Here is a 22,550-nt window from a genome sequence, read left to right on the forward strand (position 1 = left end):
CCCTGAGTCCTATGGAGATTGGAGATAGGGCGGCATATAAATTATATTAAATAAATAAAATAAATAAATTTGAAATAATCTGATGGATTGATATCTGGTAAGAAAAGTTTCATTAAAATAAAAAAGAGTTGTTTTGCATTTTCCCTCACACTTCAGTTTATTGGGCCACTAACTTCAATGGGTAAAATGGTGGAAAAAATATTGTCATAAAGTACCAAAAGACAGTAAGTGGGTAAGGGGTGCCTGAATGTGGATTTCGATAAGAAATGAAAGTTGACCCTTGCCCTGCTTTTAATGTTGCTGATTAATTCAGAGCTTTTCATCATTTCATAACAGTTTTATATTCGGAATAAAAATGCACAAAGTGAAGCATTTGATCCTGTTGGTTTCAGGTCAGTGAATCAAATGTACCACAAAGGCACTCCCACGTGAGAGTCAAAAGAGCATCTGTCTCTGGATTTCTTCTCAGTAGAATACAGCCCAAAGTTATTTTACAGGTCATAGATTGCCATGAATGAGCAACCAAGCAAATACAAGTGCAAAGTCTTAAGTTTTCTCACCTTTTTTTTAAGGGCCTCTGCATACAGTTCAGCATTAGCAAAATAGATAGTAGCAGAGGAGTGGAAAATTTTCACACCTGGTATTTCCTTAGCCTGTGGGAGGGAAATGTATATATCACACAATAAGAAAGAAAAGACCGGCAGGAGACCAATCTCCACAAAAGAAGCAGAAATGTTGGGTAAGAAGATTGCTCTTGATGTAAGCACCATAGCAGCGTTACTGATCATTCTCTGTTATTTTGATGGGCAATAATTTCTCAGAGATCACAGGTAGGCAGTGTCAGCTGTGTCATTTAAACCCAACATAATAACTATAGTTCTTGGCTAGAGGAGGTTTCCCAGTGGATTAACAAGCATAATATGGATTTTGCCCCTGCAGGGATTGGGGCCTAATTGGCCTGCCCAGTGGTGATTTGCATTTGTGGAAAGCTTGCCCACTCCGATTTGCAATACTTCTTCCCTGGTGAGTTTTCAGAGTACTGTAAAACCTTGACTATTCAATAAGACCTTCAGGAGATATTATTTAGCCCTGCCCCTGGTTGTTATTTATTATAATAATGTTGCAATAAGATAAGCAGGGATTAACTCCAGAGGAACAATCAAGCAGAAAACAATACCCAAATCAAGGAACTACCAAGGAGAAAACCACATTTCCACCAAAACTGTCAGGGCAAGCCACTGTATATAAATAGGGAGTAAACCCCACAGTCACTAGCACTGATGATGTTATCTACTTAGGTAATGAAATGTTTGCAAGCAAACAACCCAGCTCAGAGAACACCAAGTACTCCACAATATTATGTGCTGTGTTGCCTGATTTAAAAAAATTCTCTTTAATACATTGCCTTGTAAATTGCTCAGAGCCAGTCTGGAAAGCCAGTAGTAAATAAATAAATATCTTTTTTTCTATACAGTTCCCAACAACTATCCCCTTTAATCATTTTCATGATATACTTACTTTATGATACTCAGCAATGTCTTTGTAAATTCCTGTGGTGGACACTTGCCCCAAAATGGAATAATAAGGCCTTAGGAAAGGGATAAATGAGAAAAAGAATTAGCAAAGGGTTTGACCTGCTCTCATAATAGATCATTTATGACATCTATATCTGGAATTCCTCATGGAAAAAGAAGCTGCTTGCTTTATATAGTTATATGTTAAAGTTTCTTTACCGGATTTTATATTAATTGTTTATATAAGTAATTTTAGATAAATCTTCTTGTAGGTGAACATGCCAGCCAAGTATGATGATTCTTTTGAATGTTACCCATGATACTGATCGATTGTAATTATGAAAAAAGATGTAACACAGCCCTTTGAGTATTTATACTCTGATTATGCAAAAAGAATGGCTTATGCCTTAAATCTGTTCAGCTAGTGCAGTTTAGATTAAACATATAGACTAAGCATATAGCTACTGGTAAATTGCTAAATCCAAATACTTTCATTCCGTATACACATATAAGTTGCTTTTCTTGGTTCATAATAATAAGTGTTTTGATTTAATTATATATACCGTATGTACTGAAATTAGGAGTTCCACCAATAGTGAGATGGAGTCTGTCTTCTGCTAGATATTGCTGAACTTCATCCCATGGTGTGTGTGTGTGGGAGGGCGCATACTGCATCCCTTTCGCCTTTCAGCTCCAATCCAGGAGCCCTCAAGCAGTCGTATACACACACACACACACACACACACACACACAGAGTGTGAAATCTTCCGCCGGTCATCACTGGTTCACTGCCCGCTCATGCGCGGTGCATGTCAGATGCGTGCTGCATGTGTGTATGCACAGTGCTTGTCAGCCGTACGCTGCGCGCATATGCACAGTGCGCACCAAATGTATGCTTTGTGTGGAAAAAGGGGCCGTTTGAAGGTAAGTAGAATAGCGAAGGGGAGGGAACATCTGTACCGTGTGATTTAGATTCGCTAGAAAGCAGGATTTCCTGCTTTCTAGTGAATTTAAATCACGCAGCACAGTTGATCGTCGGAAATACCAGTTTGGACCAACTGGTAGCTTTTTTTTACTACTGGTTTGCTGAACCGGTAGATTTTATCACTACCGGTTTGTCCGAACTGATGCAAACCGGTAGGATTTCACCACTCTGTGTGTGTATATATTGCCTTACTTAGCCCAGTTCTGCCTCTCAGTTTCTTAATATTATCTTCGAACAAATCAACCTGAATCTTTTGAAATGGGGCAGAATATAAATGCCTTATACTGCTGTACTATAAAAGTCTAACAGAAAGCAATTCCCAAAGCTATTTCTCCCATCCTCTCACTAGCTAGAGTAATACTCACATCTGAGTCCGGAAGATGACAGTGAAGAGTGAAAATGTCACGGCTGCTGCCAGTCCCAAGTCGAGATTCAAGAGTACCGTAGCGACAAAAGTTACAAGCCAGATAAGCTGAAGATATGAGAGTGAGAGAATAACAACAGTACTGAAGGCATCACTGGAATTGCCATTCAATTTTAGAAGAGGGAGACATTTCAGTAGTTATTATTTTTGAGTTATGTTATCAAATGTGAATTGGTGCAGAATGGTATCCCATTGCAGCTGGCCAGTGGTCTTGCCTAAACTTGTTGTCCCAAAGGTGCTTTTTAAAGAGGCAACTGGACTTTCTGGAAAGTCCAATTGCCTCTTGAAAAAGCACCTTTGGGAAAACCATGACCTGGATGACTGAGAATCTCCATAGACAACTAACCTTGTTGAGTCATCTAAAAAATTGAAAACAATTGGTTTTATATCAGGTAGGCTATTGATGGTGCAGAGATGCTTTTTAATAACCCTGTAGGACATTGTTATTGTTCTATTATATCTTAGCTATGGAATACATAAATATGAGGAAAAAACACTGTATTACAAAACCTACAGCATTAAAGAATAACATGGAGGTACAACCACATCAGTAAATATTTTAAAATGGCATGAAGAATCCTAGAATCTTCTCTGTTGGAGGCAATAGAACAATGATGTGAAACATTCAGTGCAGTAGGTGCTTTGAAAATACAAATTACTTTGCAGGGAGATTACTGCGACATTCTCTTCATGGGTTTTCCCCCCTGTTGGATGCTACAATTGGTAGAAATTGGTTTCTACCAATTTCTTCGAATTGATCCAGCCGTTGAGCACCAATACTGCAGTAACCACATGGCTACTGATTTACTCCCAGAACCCATTCAGAGTGCTTGTTATTAATGTTAAAGCTCTTCCCAGCTTGATTCTGGGTGTTTGTAGGACAATCTCAACTTGATTTCACCTGCTTTGTGTTGAAAATACCATGTGACCATATGTGTGTGGTGGGAGCTTGAAAAAAACACTTGCGTTGGACTATCTTAATTGTACTTCCCATCTTTTTTTAAAAAAAATGTTTCATTGTAATTTCTTTATTTGAATGTTGTGAGCTGCCCAGAATTATTGAGATTTGGGTAGCATATAAATGTAATTCTCCTCCCCCTCCTCCTCCTTCATCTCACCTCCCAAAGTATGAAACACATCCAGTCTCCTTGCCTTTGGGAATCTATGTGTAACAGCCTCAATCTATGGAAGTAGATTATCTATAATTTATGCGTTAAATAATGTAATAATGTAATTACTATGTTCAGATTTCTTTGTTCAAGGTCTGCATGATCATTATGGGTAAGTGGCCTCCCAAACTATATGATAAAATTGTATGTGCCACAATGCATTTCTTGCTGCACTCTAGAAATAGTGGGATTTCTCTTAAATATAGTGCAAGATACTATCACTTGTAGGGTGATAGTGATGTTGTAATGTTGGGTGATGGTGGTGAAAGGTTAGAAATAAGTTTTTTGTTTGCTATTTTATTTCTTTATCTACTTGTTTCTATAATATTATTGAAAATTAGCACAGTTTTATTGGAATTTTCCCCCCAGGTGTCCCTTACACAATACTGTTATTCTTTTCTGTTTCTGAGTGTGAGAACTACATCATGCATCCCTAAATTAGCTCCTTGTAGAAAGCAGAATTTATGGCCATCCATCAGTCTCTTCCTGCCCTTGGATTCCTCTTGAAGTCTTCTCCTACTTACCAGGTCGGTAAAATTAGATCTCCAAAGTGCAGGAATATCTTTGAACTGTTTGAACATGCCTTTCAAGTTGACGATAACAATGGCAGCTAAGACAGCCTAAAAGAAAATGGCAAAGATACTATTTTATAATATCTCGAGTAAGAAATTTTAATTCAAGTAATGGGTAAGAATCTTCGCATAAATATAAATCTTTTCTGGAGTAATACAATCCTCACAAAGTCATATTGATATTACCACTGTATTTGGAGAATGTTTTCTTCAATATCCACTGTATCTCAATATCCACTGTACCTGATATTTATTTTTTTTAAAAAAAGAACAGTCTAATTTTGGAACATACTTTGGGTAGTTCATGGAAAAGCTCTCCAATCTTCAGAATGGTTGCCAGGATGATGAGAGAGGAGATGACTGTAGCCATCTGCAAAGTAGAAAACAGGGAACAACTGACTACAAAGCAGGCTGCACAAAGCAAGAAAATAACTCCAAATTTCACTTTCCTCCAGTTTCAGCTTGTTATCAAGTTTTAAAGACAGCAGATGGTAGCACTTGGCTGACTTTAGGCTCCAAAACTAAGCAGGGTCAGGCCTGGTTATTACACGGATGGGAGACCCCAGAAAGTTTTAGAATGGTGAAAAGAGAAAAAAGAAACCCCAGGTAATGAATGATTGGTCAGTATGCTACTGATATTGAGCAAAACTTTGGGACAGATTATTAGACAGTTTGTGAGCATTCAGAAGACAATGTCTTGCTTGGCAGTGCTGTTGTGGATTTAATAAGACAAACACAACTTTTGGGTTGATCAGAGACAGATTTTATATATTGCGCAATAGGTTCAAGGCTCTGTACATGAAGCGTTGAACAAAGACAGGAATTAGGTACACTGGTTTTATACCCTTCTAGACAAAGGATTCTTTTGAAGTCAGCAGTTCATATGGTCCTATACATTTATCAATTTTAATTGACATTACAGAGTTTCTTTGCAAAACAATCATAATTCTTTTTGTAGATTACTGAAGCATCTCTTTTATCTTTTGACGATGGACAACTTTTAACTCATGTGGATCCCCTTGACCTAACCAACCTTTAAGCTGTATGTCATTAGAATGTTCCTTTCTTCTGACAACTTAGAGGCCTCCTAGAGGAACCAAAAGGACCTTGGCTGAGTTTGTACTCTTTCCAGCCGGATGCATTGCTTTTTAGAATAGAGTGAATAGAAAGTTATCCAGTGGTCATCCATCAGAGCCCGCTTCATTACATTATTCCCCCCTCTGAAAGTTTTTCAATGCAGAAACTTTCACTATTCTCATATAAGTTTAACTTCTGAGTATACAAGATTCCAATAAACAAATCTACCATATATAGGGTCTAACAAAAGATAATTAATAAAAGTAAAGGATAGGTAGTTCTTGATTGTTTTTCTACTCTCTTGATTCTTGGGGAGATTCTCTACCTTTTTCTACAGGTTCCATTTCCTCATATGGGTCTGCCTCAGAATCTTTATGTTCTTCCACAGGATATGGACCAAGTTGATTAAGAAAACGTTCTATCAAAGCTAGTTCCTTTTCAACTTGAATCTCCTTTACTGTTCTTATTTATAGATGTTTCAGCATAGGGATTGCACAAGGAATAAAAGCTAGGCCTGCCACAGCCATATTAATTCACCCGGATCCAGGCAACCAAGAAAACCACATGTCAGTTGTTTATAACCTCTGACCTATCTTGGAAGCCCTATCCTGCAATTCCTTGGCAATTTCTCTGACCACACCTGATTTGTTACATGTTTCTGTCCAGTTTGTTGGTAAACACAAATATGCATCCTTTCCACATAAGAAGATTTATGGAAAAGGCATGCACTCAGTAGTTCCTTGCATTAGTCCAGACCCCTAAGTCCCTGCCACAAACATTCCTGCCAGTGGTTGCAATGGGACTTCCAGTGAGAGGTCCTTCTGTTTATCTCTGAGAATTGGTCCTTCAAAAAACATAACAATAGTAAAATGCAAGTCAGATTAAAAAAATCTTTCAAAATCATTTCTTTGAGATAGAATAAAAATAAGAATAAAAATAATTTTATTTCTATACCATCCTTCTCCCGAAGGACTCAAGGCGGTGTACAGCCTATTTTGTTTAAAAAAAAACAAGGCAAACACCAATTTAAAATAATTAAAAATATTAAATGGATTCGGCTCAATTTAAAACCTCAGAAATTTAAAACATCCGATTTAAAATTATGTTGCTAACCCAGCCTGGCGAAACAACAGGATTCTGAGTACATGTTTAATGAAGCGTTTTTAAACCTCCAAAAATTTCCAGAAAAAATAAAATCAAAATTGTATTCAGAGCAGAAAAGTTTTCATATGCAAATTAAAGAGACCTAGCAGCAACAGCATTAGCCGATCACCCACTTCCCTCTCCTTTCTCTGGCTGCTTTTCTGAGAGAAAAAAAATGGTTAAACCGTAGCCCCCCCCCTCTTTCGTGCTTCTCATCTCCCAGGGAAAAAAGGAGGGGGTGAGAGAAAGGAAAAAAGTTAAAAGGAACTGTTTCTCTCTTACAAAGGAAAAGAGGGGGGGAAGAGGGAAAAAAATGTTGTACAGCACGCAAGGAAGCCTCGCTTCTCTCTTCCATTCAGCATTCTTACAACAAAGCAACACAGTATTATTACTATACTAACATTAGTATTTCTCTAATTTCTCACTTTATCAACACACAGGCTTTTCATATTTGTACTGCAATCAGACTTCTTTAAACCAATTTCACATACAAAAAATCCCACTTCATGCAAACCAACCATTACAATAATCTCAAATATCTCTCACAGCCTCAAGCACAAATCATCTCACTTTGCTGGCAGCCACACATATCACAATCAATTAAATTCCATTCAAATTTACACACTATCATTATATATATACACATATATTTAACAGAAATCACACCAAATTGATCAAATCATATTATCTGTTTTCCCATTTAGACAGGCTTCACCTTTTTAACTGCCTGCTAAACCCCGGGAGGGAAGAACAGTAAACTCTGGCTGTTTAAGAATGTCAGTTTATCAGAAAATTTATAACACTGCAATTAGTTCTTCTCTTACCACACATAAGATTACACACAATACTTAGTACTTAATTTCAATAATTAAATACTTAATTCCAGAGACTTCAGCTCGCCAACTGGTCTCCTAGGAGATTGATCAGATCTCACTCTTCCACCCCTTTAATGGGTAGGTACCTCTAAACAGAGAGACTTTAACTCTCTGATTTATACTTACCTGTTTTCTTTTCCTCTTTCTTTCTTTCTTTCTTTCTTCTTCTTCTTTTTTTTTATGTATTTATGTTGAGTCTCTGTATCTGATCAACCTTCAAGGATTCTTGACTGGCCTGTCTTTGTCAGCGGGTTTACGGCACCTCCTCACTGAATCTCCATGGACTTCAAAGGAGTCCTAATGGCCGGCCAGTGGATTTTCCTTGGAGAGGTGTCGATTCCCGCTGAGGCAGGCTGTCTGGTAGAACAAAAGTTCTCTGCCTTGTAGTCCCATCTGGGGTGCCATAAATGTTGTGGATTTAATAAGACAAACACAACTTTTGGGTTGATCAGAGACAGATTTTATATATTGCGCAATAGGTTCAAGGCTCTGTACATGAAGCGTTGAACAAAGACAGGAATTAGGTACACTGGTTTTATACCCTTCTAGACAAAGGATTCTTTTGAAGTCAGCAGTTCATATGGTCCTATACATTTATCAATTTTAATTGACATTACAGAGTTTCTTTGCAAAACAATCATAATTCTTTTTGTAGATTACTGAAGCATCTCTTTTATCTTTTGACGATGGACAACTTTTAACTCATGTGGATCCCCTTGACCTAACCAACCTTTAAGCTGTATGTCATTAGAATGTTCCTTTCTTCTGACAACTTAGAGGCCTCCTAGAGGAACCAAAAGGACCTTGGCTGAGTTTGTACTCTTTCCAGCCGGATGCATTGCTTTTAGAATAGAGTGAATAGAAAGTTATCCAGTGGTCATCCATCAGAGCCCGCTTCATTACATTAGTGCAGGTTTATCAAGAACAAGTCAGGCCCGTCCAATGTGATTTCCCTTTTTCACAGAGAGACCAGTTGAGGAGATTACCATGGAACAGTTATTTTGATGTCAGCAAAGTATTTGGAACCCAGGAGATTCTAGTAAAGCAGGCTAGACTATGCTATTAGAGGAATATAGAGGTGACTGAAAAATTGTAGTTAATAAGCATATGTTAATGATTTTTTAAAATCAAACTAGATACACGAAGGTGTCAAGTAATGTACTGCACACTTCATTTTGGGCCCAGTGCCGATCCTTATATTTAAAAATGAGTTGTACAAAGAAATTTTAAAAAGATTGTAAAATTTGCAGAAGATACAAAAATAGAGAATAACAAACCCTTTAGGAGATTATCTGGCTGATCCTTTACAAGCTGGGCAGAAAGATGATTGTCAACATAGCCGATAACAAAGTGTTACATTCTGGTAGAAAATGTCTTGGGAATAAATATAGGATAGGGGCCCCACACTTGGCAGTGCTACATGAGAGATTATTTGAATTCAACACAACCTGAACATAAATAGTGTGATGTAACTGCAAACAGACACGCATAGACACACCAATATTACGCTGCATCAGTGAAAGGTGAAAATGTGGAGAAATCAATCATCTCTATTCTGTTTTGGGTAGACTGTAAACTAGAATATTTTGGATGAAATATTGTCATCTCCACTGAGAAGGTTGCATCCAGTTCTGGGTACTGCATTTTAGGAGGTATTTTGACAACTGAAGTGAGTCTAAAGGAGAGCAACCATGATGATTAGGGTCTTGGGAGGAACAACTTATGAGGAATGGTTGGAGGCAATGGGTGTGTTTAGCCTGGAAAAGAGAAGACTGCAAGAGGAGTTCAAGTATCAGAAGAGCTGTCGTATAGAATAAGGGTAGAATTGTTCAGAAATGTTCGAGACATATTTACTTTTACTGTTTACTTAGCCTTGAGTTCTATTTCCTGTCACTCCAGTTGTCTGAGCAGTCTGGAGATAGAGGGAGTCATAGTGCAGAAAGATCTGGAAACGTTAGGTGTAGAAAATGCCCACTTTTGTGGTCATGGTGGATACTGGGTTTTTTGAAAGCAGGAAGCTAAACAGCCCTTAATAAGTTGTCTCATGCATTCAGAGAGAATAGTGATAAAACAAAGGTTTGAACTTCATGTTAATTCCAGTAGCATATTCAAAGCTACTTAATGTTTGTGAACAGATTCATGGCCCACTCAAACACTAAAAAAATACCCTAAATATATTTTTTTATTACCCATATATTTCATAATATAAATAAAATTATCTTCTAGGGATAGACAAGCCCACCCTCAGTTCCCAGCAAGAGTAATTGATGTAATTTCTAAAGCTAACCATACCACTGCATTCATCAGAGTGATCTCATCTATCCCAGCATGCCTTTAAATTAGTTCTCACTGAGTTCTCTGCAGATCTCTCCTGCTATCCATCCATTTGATTGATTCCAACTTCGGCACAATTCCTTCCTCCTATCAGAAAAAGGCTACAGGCTTATTTGGGATTTACCTGGCTGTGTCCTCCTGTGCTTTCTTGTACTAGGGAACGGGACATGGAGCAGCTGATGCTGTAGCAATGGAAAAAACTACCAGTGATGTTACTGAGCCCCAAGGCTATCAGTTCCTGCAAGAGAGTTGAGAAGATCTCAATTTATATTTCTTTATTTGGAGAGGGGGAAAAAAAGTTTGGAAGAGGCTACAGGCCCATCCCTTGACTTAGAAGTACAGTACAGGTAGTTCTCGATTTAGGACTATTATGGAGCCTGCCCATTAAAGTCGTAAGTCATAACAGCCATAATATAACAGTCAACCACGTGACTAATCTGATTTTACAACCTTTTTTTGTGGCGGTTGTTAATTGAACTGCAGTCACAAAGCAGTTCACTGCATGTGTTAAGCAAGCACCACAATTGTTAAGTGAATCAATGATTTGTTACGGAGTGGTTTGGCTGAAAACCTGAAGGAAATGCCCGGTTTTGGCAAAACCATCATAAAAAGTGGTCATGTGAATACAGGATGCTGCAAATAACCATAAATGCAGGCCAGTTGCTGAGCGCTTGACCTGCAGTCATGGTACTGGGGGGTGGGTGGGGTGGGAGCAGCCAATGGAATTTCAGAGCTGGGCTGTTAGTATTCTTGGGAGGGTCCTTCATAACTTTGAACCATTACTAAGCAATGGTTGTAAGTTGAGGACTACCTGCAACAGGAGTAGATAGATAGTGAACAAGGCAATCAAGAGAGAAAATAAAATCAAGGCAAAGAGGAAAGGGGAAAAAAAGCCAGGAAGCCAAGATAAGGAAAACATAACAAATGTCTTACCTGGTTGCTGTCCACACTATAACCGTGCTTGAGTGCGAAGATTTTTCCAAGGGAGATGCAAAGGACGTAGCTAACAATAGCAATGGCGAAAGCATTCCCTATCACCTGCCCAAAATAGCTTCCATTAGGGGCTTCGGGAGATCTCAATCTACAATAAGGAAACATAGATGCCACAAGGCAACACTGCTGTACAGGTAGCACAAGGCAAAAGAAGGGAGGAACAGGTGATTTCCCAGGGCTGGGGTGGGAAGAGGAGTATTAAGCAAACAGGAAGGGAACCTCCATTTTGTGCAGTCCAAATGAGACCTCTGTCAGTTTTGAAACCAATTAATCTGGCATGTTATGGCTCTGAGACCAATGGATTTGGGGAAGCAGCAGGAACACTTACCCCTTGGGAATATCGCCCACAACACTAATCCCAAATTTGTTGTTCAGGCTGGCACCATAGCAGATTGCCGTGGAGACAATAATCTGAAAAAAGAAGGCAGGTAGGGAAAATATTCTTTGGTAATTTAATGCTGCTGAGGAAGGGCACAGATGAAGGAATTCAATAGGTTGCAATTAGTGGTGGGTTGTCCCAGTTTGGACCAGTTCAGAAGAACCAGTAGTAAAACTGGCGGGAGGCCCTGCCCACTGCCCCTGATGTCATCATCGGTGATCTGTGCATGTGCAGAAGCAAGCGTGCATGTGCGATCCTGTTGCAAACTGCTAGTAAAAGTAAGTAGAACCCACTCCTGGTTGCAATGTCTCTAATGTGATGGCCTCATTCTTATCTGTTGGGCCGGAATTTCCCAAATGCCAGCTAGCATGAAGATCTCTAAAGGCCATTAGATTGGGGAAGGTTGAGCTAGGCGTTCCTCAGATGCATAATAAGAATGGAAGAGACTCAGTCATTGCAGCACTCTAACCCTTTTCTTTTTGGTCTCAGAAACGGGACTCAAAATGCAGCACCAATGGCTGCTGACAACAGAGGCATTACAGTGATCTCTCAGTTTGCAAAATCTGTCAGTTTTGCTTAGTTTTTCATTCCGTTTCATTCCGTTTTAATCTTAGGTTCTTTTTGAAAGAGTGTATAAATTGGTAAATTGTTGTCATGAACAGACCAAAATATCCTTTGGCAACTTAAATCTCATAGAGCTATTTTTAAAAGAGGAAGTTACCTAAACTAAATGACATGCGCTGCGGTGGTGCAGTGGTTAAAGTTCAGTACTGCAGGCTACTTCTGCTGACTGCCAGCTGCCTACAATTTGGCAGATCGAATCTCACCAGGCTCACGGTTGACTTAGCCTTCCATCCTTCTGAGGTGGGTAGAATTAGATCCCAAATTGTTGGAGGCAATATGCTGACTCTGTAAATTGCTTAGAGAGGGCTGTAAACAGTGGTGGGATTCAGCCAGTTCGCACCACTTCAGGAGAACCGGTCGTTAACTTTGTGATCAGTTTGGTGAGCTGGTTGTTGTTAGGGCAGAGAACCGGTTGTTAAATTATTTGAATCCCACCACTGGCTGTAAAGCACTGTAAAGCGGTATATAAGTCTAAGTGCTATTGCTATTATCAAAGCAATTTACCATCGATTTCTTATTTTTAGCAACAGGCAGTTTGACAAGATGGCAAGTTATCAAAATCCTTGGCCTTTTGATTAAATAAAATGTAGTTGAATGCTCAGAAATTGGGATCTAGATTTTAAGAACAAGCTCTCTAAACTCTTTGTTTCCTACTCTTTCAATTTCTCTTGCCTTTGTTTCTTTAAAAATAAAATCTTCACTTCAATGAAGAGAGTGTATTTCTTCCTAGGAAACAGAATAAAATTCTTATTCCTCTCTACCACAATGTAATATAAGGGATGAAGCTAATTCTAATTCCTTCCAAGAATTGCTTGGAAACAAATTCCTTCCTATGATTGATCTTTTTTTAAAAAACCAACTAAAAACTCATCCCACCCAAACATTATTCCCAAAGGGAATCTTGAAAAATGATCAGGAGGGCTTCTGGATCCCGGCATGGAAATTCATGCCTAGAGCAGACATGTAGAAAGTGAGAACCAGGCCCACTTGTGTCTACTGAAAGCTTTGACTGAAAGATGTAGCATCATTTTTCAACTATACCTTTTATATGGCAATGGGGAAAATTATTAAACACGTGGCTAAGAAGTAAAATATTTCCATCTTCATTCCTCCACTATTGAATATATGTCAATATATGCCATTACTGAATATATGTCATGTTGCAGTTGTGAAATGGGTAGCTGTGTAAAGCACATTAGACATACTTTTGGGGCTGATGGCAACTAAACTATGGTGCATTTTCCTTATAAACAGCCCAACGTTCACCTTCCACTGAGTGTAATGCCAACAATTTTATTTCCATGAAGTTTTCATTTTGTTTTACTAATTAGACCTTTGGAGGATATTTAGAAGGTATTAAGCTAGTTAGTTTTTTCTTGTAATGTTAACAGATTTAACAGATTATGTCAAGATTTCTGCACTGCTGGTTGTATTTTGTTCCATTGTCATTTTAGGGGAAAAAACAAGCAAACCAATGAACTTGGAACATCGCCCAACAAGTTACCGTGAGAAGTTCAATGGGGATAGGTGTTGGAAGCTTCTTATCAAATTTGTCATTGAGTAGCTTGATGAGCAAAAGGACAACCATGGAGATCAAGGCAGTGACCACAGTACCAGTGTGAGTGCCAGGTAATTTTGAGCAAATCTCCACAAAGGTCTGTGGGAAAATAGCAAGATAGAGGAAGTCATAATTTGGAGACACAAGAATACTGATGAAACTCAACTTCTGTGTGTCTACCTGTACTTACATAGATCAGTGACAATGGTCCAGATTTCTCTTCCAGGCTGATTCCAAAGACATACTTTAGCTGGGAAACCAGCACATGGACTGCAGCAGCTGTGGTATAGCCTCGCACCAAGGGCTCTGAAAGATAGGTGGCCACAAATCCAAACTGCAGCAGGCCAAGGGCAATCTAAAAACAGATCATTGGTGAAGTTACATCTGCTGAAACTGAAACTCTCCTGGGATTTTCTAGCGCGTTTTTCTTAAGACATCATTAGCTCAGAAAGCCAATGACACAAAAAGCAGAACAAATGCTTAACTATTGCTAAGCAAAGTTTCAATAATTTGGAAGCCAGTGCGTTCCCTGGGATCAAGCTATTTTTTAATTCAGACTGTTTACTTAGCAGGAAGCATCAGTCACCCACAATGGGCAATCGGCAGCTCTTAGAACTTACACTTATTAACTATTCAGGAGATGGCATTTTTCACTCTTCACAAATCTCTGCATATGCACCATACATCTTGCCTGTTCATTCTTCCCTTTTCTTCCTGTGGACTCCCTCATCTCCTGTTAATTTCCTCTGCAAATAACTGCCTTCGAACATACCTGTGTCACTGTCCACATTAACTGCAGCTACCTCCACCCTGCCTAATAACAGTAAGACCAACACTTTCAGCCTTAGTATCAAAGCAAATTCAATATTTCTTATTTTCAGGTTTTAGGTATTGATTCAGTTTACACAACCAGGTTTTTACTGCATGTTTATCTGACTCTTACCTGGAATAGGCCCATTAAGCAGGTGACTGCAGCTACCAGCTCTACTCGGGCTGCATCCCTCCGGATCTCATTGACAAATGTTTTATTGGTGCCAATGATCACTTCCAGATATTTTCCATTTGGTTCTAGTGACTCTGTCATACTTCCTAACATCACAGAAATTATAGCAAATGGACCTATGGGAAAAAAATCCAAGGTTTGAGTCTTCTTCTGATTCAAAAGATTTTGGAAAGGATATCTATTTTCTTAGACCATGTTAATAGCAATACCAATAGCAATAGCACTTAGACTTATATACTGCTTTACAGTGCCCTACAGACCTTTCTAAGCAGTTTACAGAGTCAGCATATTGCCCCCAACAATCTGGGTCCTCATTTTACCCACCTCAGAAGGATGGAAGGCTGAGTCAACTTTGAGCCTGGTGAGATCTGAACTGCCAAATTGCAGGCAGCTGGCAGTCAATAGAAGTAGCCTGCAGTGCTGCACTCTAACCACTGCACCACCATGGCTCATGATAAATATAATATGATACAACAAGCATATATCAATTGGGCAAATAAATGTGTTGCAAAATGTGTTAATAGAGATGCACTATCCAGTATTATGTTTAGGTGCTGCCAAATTTAAGGGTGGGGGGGAACAAAGTACTTTGAAGCTCCTGCTCTCTCATTTTCCTTCTGTGCTATCATTGGTCTCAACCTCTCCTCCCTCACTTCTTCTTCCTGCTGTTGTGGCCCTCCTCACTTCTCCTCTACTGCTCTTCTCCTTGCAAAACCTTTTCTGCTTAACATGAAGAAAGTACTGTGCCAGCCAGCTGGAAAATGCAGCACATTTTAAAAATGGAGTCTAAAAAGGATACCTGTGCAACTATGGCTTCCAATAGTCCAAATAAGTGCTTTCTTTGATAATATTTCTGTAAGTCTTTTGGGGGCTTCCCAAACTAGTCCTATGGTTCATTGCAAGTGGTGCCATTGATGTTCTACCTCTAGTAAATGTGATCCCATCAGGCATCTAAAATAGCATTCTCTGCTTACCAACAGAAATGTGTCTGGATGTCCCAAATAAGAAATACACCAGAACTGGATAGAAGGCTGAATACAAACCATGGACTGGAGGCAAGCCTGCTAGGAGTGCATATGCCAAACCTTGGAAAAATAGAAGTGGAAGTTACCTCACATGTCATTAACACTTCATTTTTATTTCACTTATTCTAGTTCTATTCACCCATCAAGCACTTGTATAGGAAATGTTTATGGCCTCCTCCTATAATTTTCCACCAACTTGCTAATGTGTCTCAAATACTTTGGACAAGAGTAGGCAATACTGCCTCTCCAGATGTTTGAACCACAATTCTCATAAGCCCCAGATCAATACACCTTACATCTGCAGTCCTTTCCCATTAAATACCTTTTTTTCTCAAAGGGTTTTTTTCCTTAAACAAATCAGTTCCATTTTTTCAAAAATAATGATGCAAAAGCCAAGACAGATTTCCAGTAGATTTTCCTACAGCAGAAGTGGACATTTTCCTAGGAGAATGAGCTACAATTTGATCCTATAACCACTTGGAACAGCTTCTGGTACCCTTACCAGAAGAATAAGGTAGGTTGGGACTTCTAGGTTTATCATGTTCCTAGATTTGGTGTGATTAATAGAAGAATTGAGAATTGAAAGCCTCTGGAAAACAAATTGCCTTCATTTCCATCATTAAACAGCCTTTTCCAAATAGCCCAAATCAATGTGGAAATTTAGAAGTAATTCATTTATATCACTGTGAAGAGAAAGCAAGATGGCATGACTTGTGAAGGATTATGTCCAGAGGCTTCCTACAATTTCTATAAAAACCAAGCCAAGTTCACCCTGCTGAAGTCAATCATATTGCTATTGAATTTTGACCGTGAAATCTAGCAGGGCCAGGGTACGGCTTGCCAACGTCTTTTCTGTGCCTATTTCTACCTATCATTCATTGATTACTATAGCTTTAGCATCAGAAATTCTCTGACTGAACCTGTCAGTCAGAGAATTCCAACTGGCGAGATCAAGGAAGAGGGCCAATAGTTGGTCAGAGGGTATTTTTGTTTCTCAAGATCCCAGGACTCACAAGAAGATCTCAGATAACATACCCTGTGGGAGATGCATAATTCCCACACTGAATCCTGAGATGATGTCCCCTAATAGCCATTCTTTGACTGGGTAGCGTGGCAACCAGCTAAGGATGGGCAGGAATCGAAACAGCAAGCTCTTTGCAGTTGATCCTGAGCATCTGGAAAAGAGATGGAGCAAGAGGAAAGCAAGGTCTTCAATTTACATGAAGTTTGAGGGATGTGGGGCAATGAAAGAACTGGGAATCTGTTCCATTCCATGAGGTAAATCTCTGCATCATTCCCAGAATCTGTCAGAGATGTGCACTCAAGAGAAAGAACACAATGGCCATGCCACATTATTCTGCAGTAAAAAGATCAAATTCCAGAGTTGCAGTATTGGAATTCTGGACATTTTGATGGCTAAAAACAGAGGTGGAGCTGCCCCACCTACTCCTAATTAATTGTGTGCAACAAATAGCCACAACCTTTCCACCTCTCTCTCTTTTTATTATTCTAAAAGTGCAACAGAGCATGCAGCTGTTAGACAAGGTTTTGCTCTAGCCCTTGGCAAAAATAGTTAGCTACAATCCAAAGAATCATATTTAAAAAAAAGGGTTGGGAAGAGCTGAACAGTGCTAGTTTTCCGGTGGTGGCCCATATGGACACTTCCATCTGTGGCAGCTTCATCTCTTCATATAAAATCCAACATACTTTTCCAGACTTTTTAGGCAACAAAGTTAGCCAGGGAAATACAACAATGAAATATTACCAATAAAATGTAAAGAAGTACATGAAGAAAGTCAATGAATGTCTACCTCAAGTTCTTTCAAGGTTACTTTCTTTTGTCTTTTATGTAACATTGGAGAGACACAAAACTGCAATCTTTGTTGAGGCAAAACAGACCAAAAAACTAGTTTATTTAATATATATATATATAGAGAGAGAGAGCAAATACCACATACCCTTCATTTACGGATTAATATGAGTTGAATATGGGGACAAGGGAATTGTGTTATCTAATTTAGAAGGGGGAAAAGGGTTTCAAATCTGTCTATAATTGCAAGAAAGAAGATTGAAGTCACTTCTTTAAGTATTTTTTCTTTTTCTTTTTGGCTTCCTGTTGTTTTCAACACCTTTCTCCCTCCCTCCCTCCCTCCCTCCCTCCCTCCCTCCCTCCCTCCCTCTCTCCTTCCTTTCTTCCTTCCTTCCTTCCTTCCTTCCTTCCTTCCTTCCTTCCTTCCTTCCTTCCTTCTTTTTTCTATATTGTTTCATATATTTTTAACTATGTAAAACAAAATGCATATACATATATGTGTGCCAACACCCACACACATATGCAATTTATACGTACACATGTATATATAATGCATGAGAAAATCTGATAAATTTGAATGTTTGCAGACAGAGGAAGCCTTGCAAGAGAGCAGTAAAGAGAAAGCTAAAAATCCCATCTCACTTCCTCTTATATACAAGCTTTCTAAATATTTGGATGCGCCATGCGATTCTTTTTCTGAGGCACGCTCTCTATGGAGCACAGCCTGGAACCTAATGTTTACAGTATGAAATACTATATTAGTGTTCCCGATTCCAGTCAGTCCACAATACCCTCTTTCGTGATGTTTACGCTTCTCTCCAGTTCAGTTTTTTGTTTTCTCTACCCCCACGGTCAAACCACTTAGTCTAGAAATAGTTTCTGTTTGTACAAACTTCAAGGTTTCCCCAAATTAGGGAGATCTTGAGAATTGGTAGGATTGTTTGAATCACCTGAGTAATAGCACAAACGTCTAAACATAAAAGAGAGACCAAAGAGTTTCATGAATGGGAAACCATTTATATACTATAGTATTGCATACTGTTCTTTTGTTCCCTCGGAATTGAGGGCAATGTGTTCCTTTGTCCTTGACTTACGACCATACAGGTAGTTCTTGATTTATGATCATAACTGAGCCTAACATTTCTGTGGCCAAGTGAAACATTTTGTAAAGTGAATTTGCCCCATTTTACGACCTTTCTTGCCACAGCTGTTAAGTGAATCATGGCAGTTGTTAAATTAGTAACACGATTGTTAAGTGAATCTGGCTTCCCTATTGACTTTGGTTGCAAAAGGTGATCACATTTTATTTATTTATTTTATTTATATTTGAATTTATATACCGCCCTTCTCCCCCTAGGGACTCAGGGCGGTAAACAGCCAAAATTAAAATACATACAATATAAAAGTTAAGATAGCTAAAATAAATTAAATCAGTCGGCCCCCAATTTAAAACCCCAAAGCTATACAATTAAAAACTAACCCAGAAAAAACCTAATTAGGCTAGGCCGGCTTGCTGAAATAAAAACGTCTTCAGGGCCTTACGGAAAGTACGGAGATTCGGGATCAGTCGTATTCCGGGAGGCAGCTCATTCGAGAGGGCGGGTGCCCCCACAGAGAAGGCTCTCCCCCTGGTGGCCGCCAGCCGACATTGCTTGACCGATGGCACCCTGAGGAGGCCCTCTCTGTGAGAGCGAATTGGCCGGTGGGAGGTTATCGGTAGCAGAAGGTGGTCTCGTAGATACCCTGGCCTTAGCCATGGAGCGCTTTAAAGGTGAGAACCAACACCTTGAAGTGCACCCGGAAGACCACCGGGAGCCAGTGCAGCTCACGCAGGAGAGGTGTTATATGGGAGTGCCATGTCACTCCCGTAATCACCCGCGCGGCTGCATTCTGGACCAGTTGGAGCCTCCGGGTGCTCCTCAAGGGGAGCCCCATGTAGAGAGTGTTACAGTAGTCCAGGCAGGAAGTGACGAGAGTATGAGTGACTGTGCATAAGGAATCCCGATCCAGAAAGGGGCGCAACTGGCGTATCAGGCGAACCTGATAAAAAGCCCCCCTGGCCACGGCCGTCATATGCTCTTCTAAAGACAGCCGTGTGTCCAGGAGGATGCCCAAGTTGCGAGTCCCCTCTGTGGGGGTCAATGACTCGCCCCCAATAGCCAGCGATGGCACCAGCTGGCTATATTGGGATGCCGGCATCCACAGCCACTCGGTCTTGGAAGGGTTGATCGAAGCTGTTTCTCCCCATCCAGACCCGCACGGCCTCCAGACACTGGGACATCACTTCAAGGGCATCATTGGGGTGGTTTGGGGTGGAGATGTACAGCTGAGTATCATCAGCGTACAGATGACACCACACCCCAAATCCACGGATGATCTCACCCAGCGGCTTCACATAAATGTTGAACAGGAGTGGCGAGAGGACTGACATGATCCCAGGATAGTGTGACCGTCATAAATATGAGTCAGTTGCCAAGCGTCCACATTTTGATCACATGATCATAGGGAAGCTATAATGGTTGTAAGTGTGAAAAACGATTATGTCATTTTTTTCAGTGCTGTTGTAACTTGGAACTGTTGTAACTTTGAACTGTTGTAAATGAACTGCTGTAAATCAAGGACCACCTGTATTCTGTCATCGTTCCCCTCCAAGCATCTGCCATTCAGAAGCAACAGCTTACTTTCCTCATGTTTCCCAAGGCCCTTTCTTTTCATAATCTAAAACATGCTTTCCTGATTTTTCATGCTCCAAGTATGGATTCGCAATACTTTACCTTATTTTCCTGATCTGGGTGGAAAGTGACACCCGTAAAATCTGTTTTTTCAGGCCGATCTTCTCTAACTCAGACTCACTCAGCACTTCACCTGCATTTTCTGCCTTGGAGTGTCCTGGCTCCATGCCCACCTCAGCGATCCCACCTGTTTTGTGGTTCAGCTTTGGGACTAGGAAGAGAAGAAGAAGCGCCATCAATACTAATGTTCCAGAGTAGGAACTACCAAGATTTGGTTGGCCCAGAGGTGGGTTTCAGCAGGTTCTGACCAGTTCTGGAGAACCGGTAGCAGAAATTTTGAGTAGTTTGGAGAACCGGTAAATACCACCTCTGACTATTCTCTGCCTCCCGAGTTCCAGCTAATCGGGAGGAAATGGGAATTTTGCAGTAACCTTCCCCTGGAGTGGGGAGGGAATGGAGATTTTACAGTATCCTTCCCCTGCCACGCCCACCAAGCCACGCCCACAGAACCGGTAGTAAAAAAATTTGAATCCCACCACTGGGTCGGCCTCAACCCTGCTGGCTTCTCAGGAAAGCTTAAAAACTTGGAAGTTGAAGTTAGTGGAGCCTGTGAGGTTGACATTAATTTAGCGATGACTGGTGTTGCCTACTGTAGTTACGTATGTGTGTTTAATAATAATAATAATAATAATAATAATAATAATAATAATAATAATAATAATAATAATAATTTTATTTCTATACCACCCATCTCCCGAAGGACTCAGGGCGGTGTACAGCCTATTAAAAGCACAAGACAAACATCAATTAAAATAATTTAAAATTTGTTTCTGTTTACACAGCCATGTGTTTTAACAAACCCATGCATTTAACGAAGCCACGTGTTTTTAACACAAAATAAAAATGTGATTTAAAAAAAAAATTGGTCATTTTCTATTCTGAGTTCTTAAATTTTATCTTAGACAACCAGAGTTTGCATTGCAATATAATTTAAGCAAAGGAATAAAATGCATAATAAACATGATCTGCTGGTTCGGGAAAAAAAAGAATTGAAACCAGGATCTTTGAGTTCTATCTTGAATTTTTTAAATAAAGAGCTCATTTAAAAAATAGAACCCGACATTTTAAAATCCTGAGATATGTTTTAAAATAACTGGTAGGTATCCAAGTAGTTATATAAATGAAATGGTTCTTGAGCAGAAAGGAAAGAAGATAAAAGGTTAAGCCATGCTTGCTGCTTGGCCCATTGCCAGTAGAAACCACTTATAGCTTCCTAAGTCCAAGAAAGGATGATGCCATCGTTTTCCCGTCTCCAGCTCAGGGCAAATGCCCCTGTCTTGTGTTTTCCAGCTCTGATTCAAAGCTGGCCTTGGTTGACCCCAGCTGTCTCAAACCCTTCAGAAGAAAAACAGCCTTTGTTCCATTCTAATAACAGCCTCACCTCCAACTGGCTACAGTACTTGACATACCCCCTTCTGTTTTCTGAACAGTCACTGCAACCTTTTCCACATCCAATGGGCACTCTGCCCAGCTTGGGTGAGGCATCTTCTCCTTCCTTTCCCACCCCCTGTCCTTCCATGTCCTTTATTTTAAACTATTTATTTCAAACTATTCTCCAAAGCACTTGAGGGTAGGACAAGAAGCAATGGGTGGAAACTAATCCAGGAGAGAAGCAACTTAGAACTAAGGAGAAATTTCCTGACAGTTAGAACAATTAATCAGTGGAAAAACTTGCCTCCAGAAGTTATGAATGCTCCAACACTGGAAGTTTTTAAGAAGATGTTGGACAACCATTTGTCTTAAGTGGTGTAGGGTTTCCTGCCTAAGCAGGGGGTTGGACTAGAAGACCTCTGTTATGTCCTTATAAGGACATCCGCCCTAATTGGCTGCCAGCCATCGGGCGGGAGATTTGAATCCCTGTCTAGGGGCGGTGCGTCTGCCGGGAACGAATATAAGGAGAGCTCCGGCAGCGCGCCAGCAGTCTTCTTTTACTTGTTACATTGTAAATAAAGCTGTTACATGTATCGAGCTGGTCACGTCTTCTGTTCCTGCGCCTGATCTAACACTGGCGACGAAGGACTAGAGAAGAGAACCTGAGAAAGACTCACGGCACGATCGCCCAACGAGCTGAAGTCACTACACCTCAGCGACTTCCAGAATGGCTACCCCGCAAGCCCCGATGACCGCGCTGAACCCGTTCGACCCATCCCGGGAGAAGTGGAGGTCATACATGGTCCGATTCCGGCAGTTCCTGCGAGGCAATGGATACCAGAACCTCGACGATGAGAGGAAAAGAGCCCTCTTCCTGGCTCATTGCGGATCGGACGTCCTGG

The 22,550-nt window shown here is 40.1% G+C and overlaps 1 protein-coding gene across 1 annotated transcript in view; it reads right to left on the reverse strand.

Moving 5' to 3' along the window:
• The window catches only part of SLC26A6 (solute carrier family 26 member 6), a 28,295-nt gene extending 7,911 nt beyond the window's left edge, over positions 1-20,384 (reverse strand). The window contains exons 1-14 of the mRNA XM_070933622.1: positions 20,260-20,384; positions 16,711-16,850; positions 15,625-15,735; positions 14,591-14,766; positions 13,838-14,002; positions 13,594-13,746; positions 11,415-11,497; positions 11,027-11,174; positions 10,218-10,331; positions 4,957-5,034; positions 4,617-4,712; positions 2,865-2,971; positions 1,519-1,588; positions 561-653 (exon numbers count right to left, since the gene is read on the reverse strand). Coding sequence (XP_070789723.1) covers positions 561-653; positions 1,519-1,588; positions 2,865-2,971; positions 4,617-4,712; positions 4,957-5,034; positions 10,218-10,331; positions 11,027-11,174; positions 11,415-11,497; positions 13,594-13,746; positions 13,838-14,002; positions 14,591-14,766; positions 15,625-15,735; positions 16,711-16,850; positions 20,260-20,384 — 1,659 coding nt within the window. The remainder of the gene's footprint in view (positions 1-560; positions 654-1,518; positions 1,589-2,864; positions 2,972-4,616; positions 4,713-4,956; positions 5,035-10,217; positions 10,332-11,026; positions 11,175-11,414; positions 11,498-13,593; positions 13,747-13,837; positions 14,003-14,590; positions 14,767-15,624; positions 15,736-16,710; positions 16,851-20,259) is intronic.
• Positions 20,385-22,550: the final 2,166 nt, after the last annotated feature.

The sequence above is a fragment of the Pituophis catenifer genome, unplaced genomic scaffold, assembly GCF_029215685.1.
Source record: "Pituophis catenifer annectens isolate HBS135680 unplaced genomic scaffold, rPitCat1.0.hap2 SCAF_2, whole genome shotgun sequence".
Lineage (NCBI taxonomy): Eukaryota > Metazoa > Chordata > Lepidosauria > Squamata > Colubridae > Pituophis > Pituophis catenifer.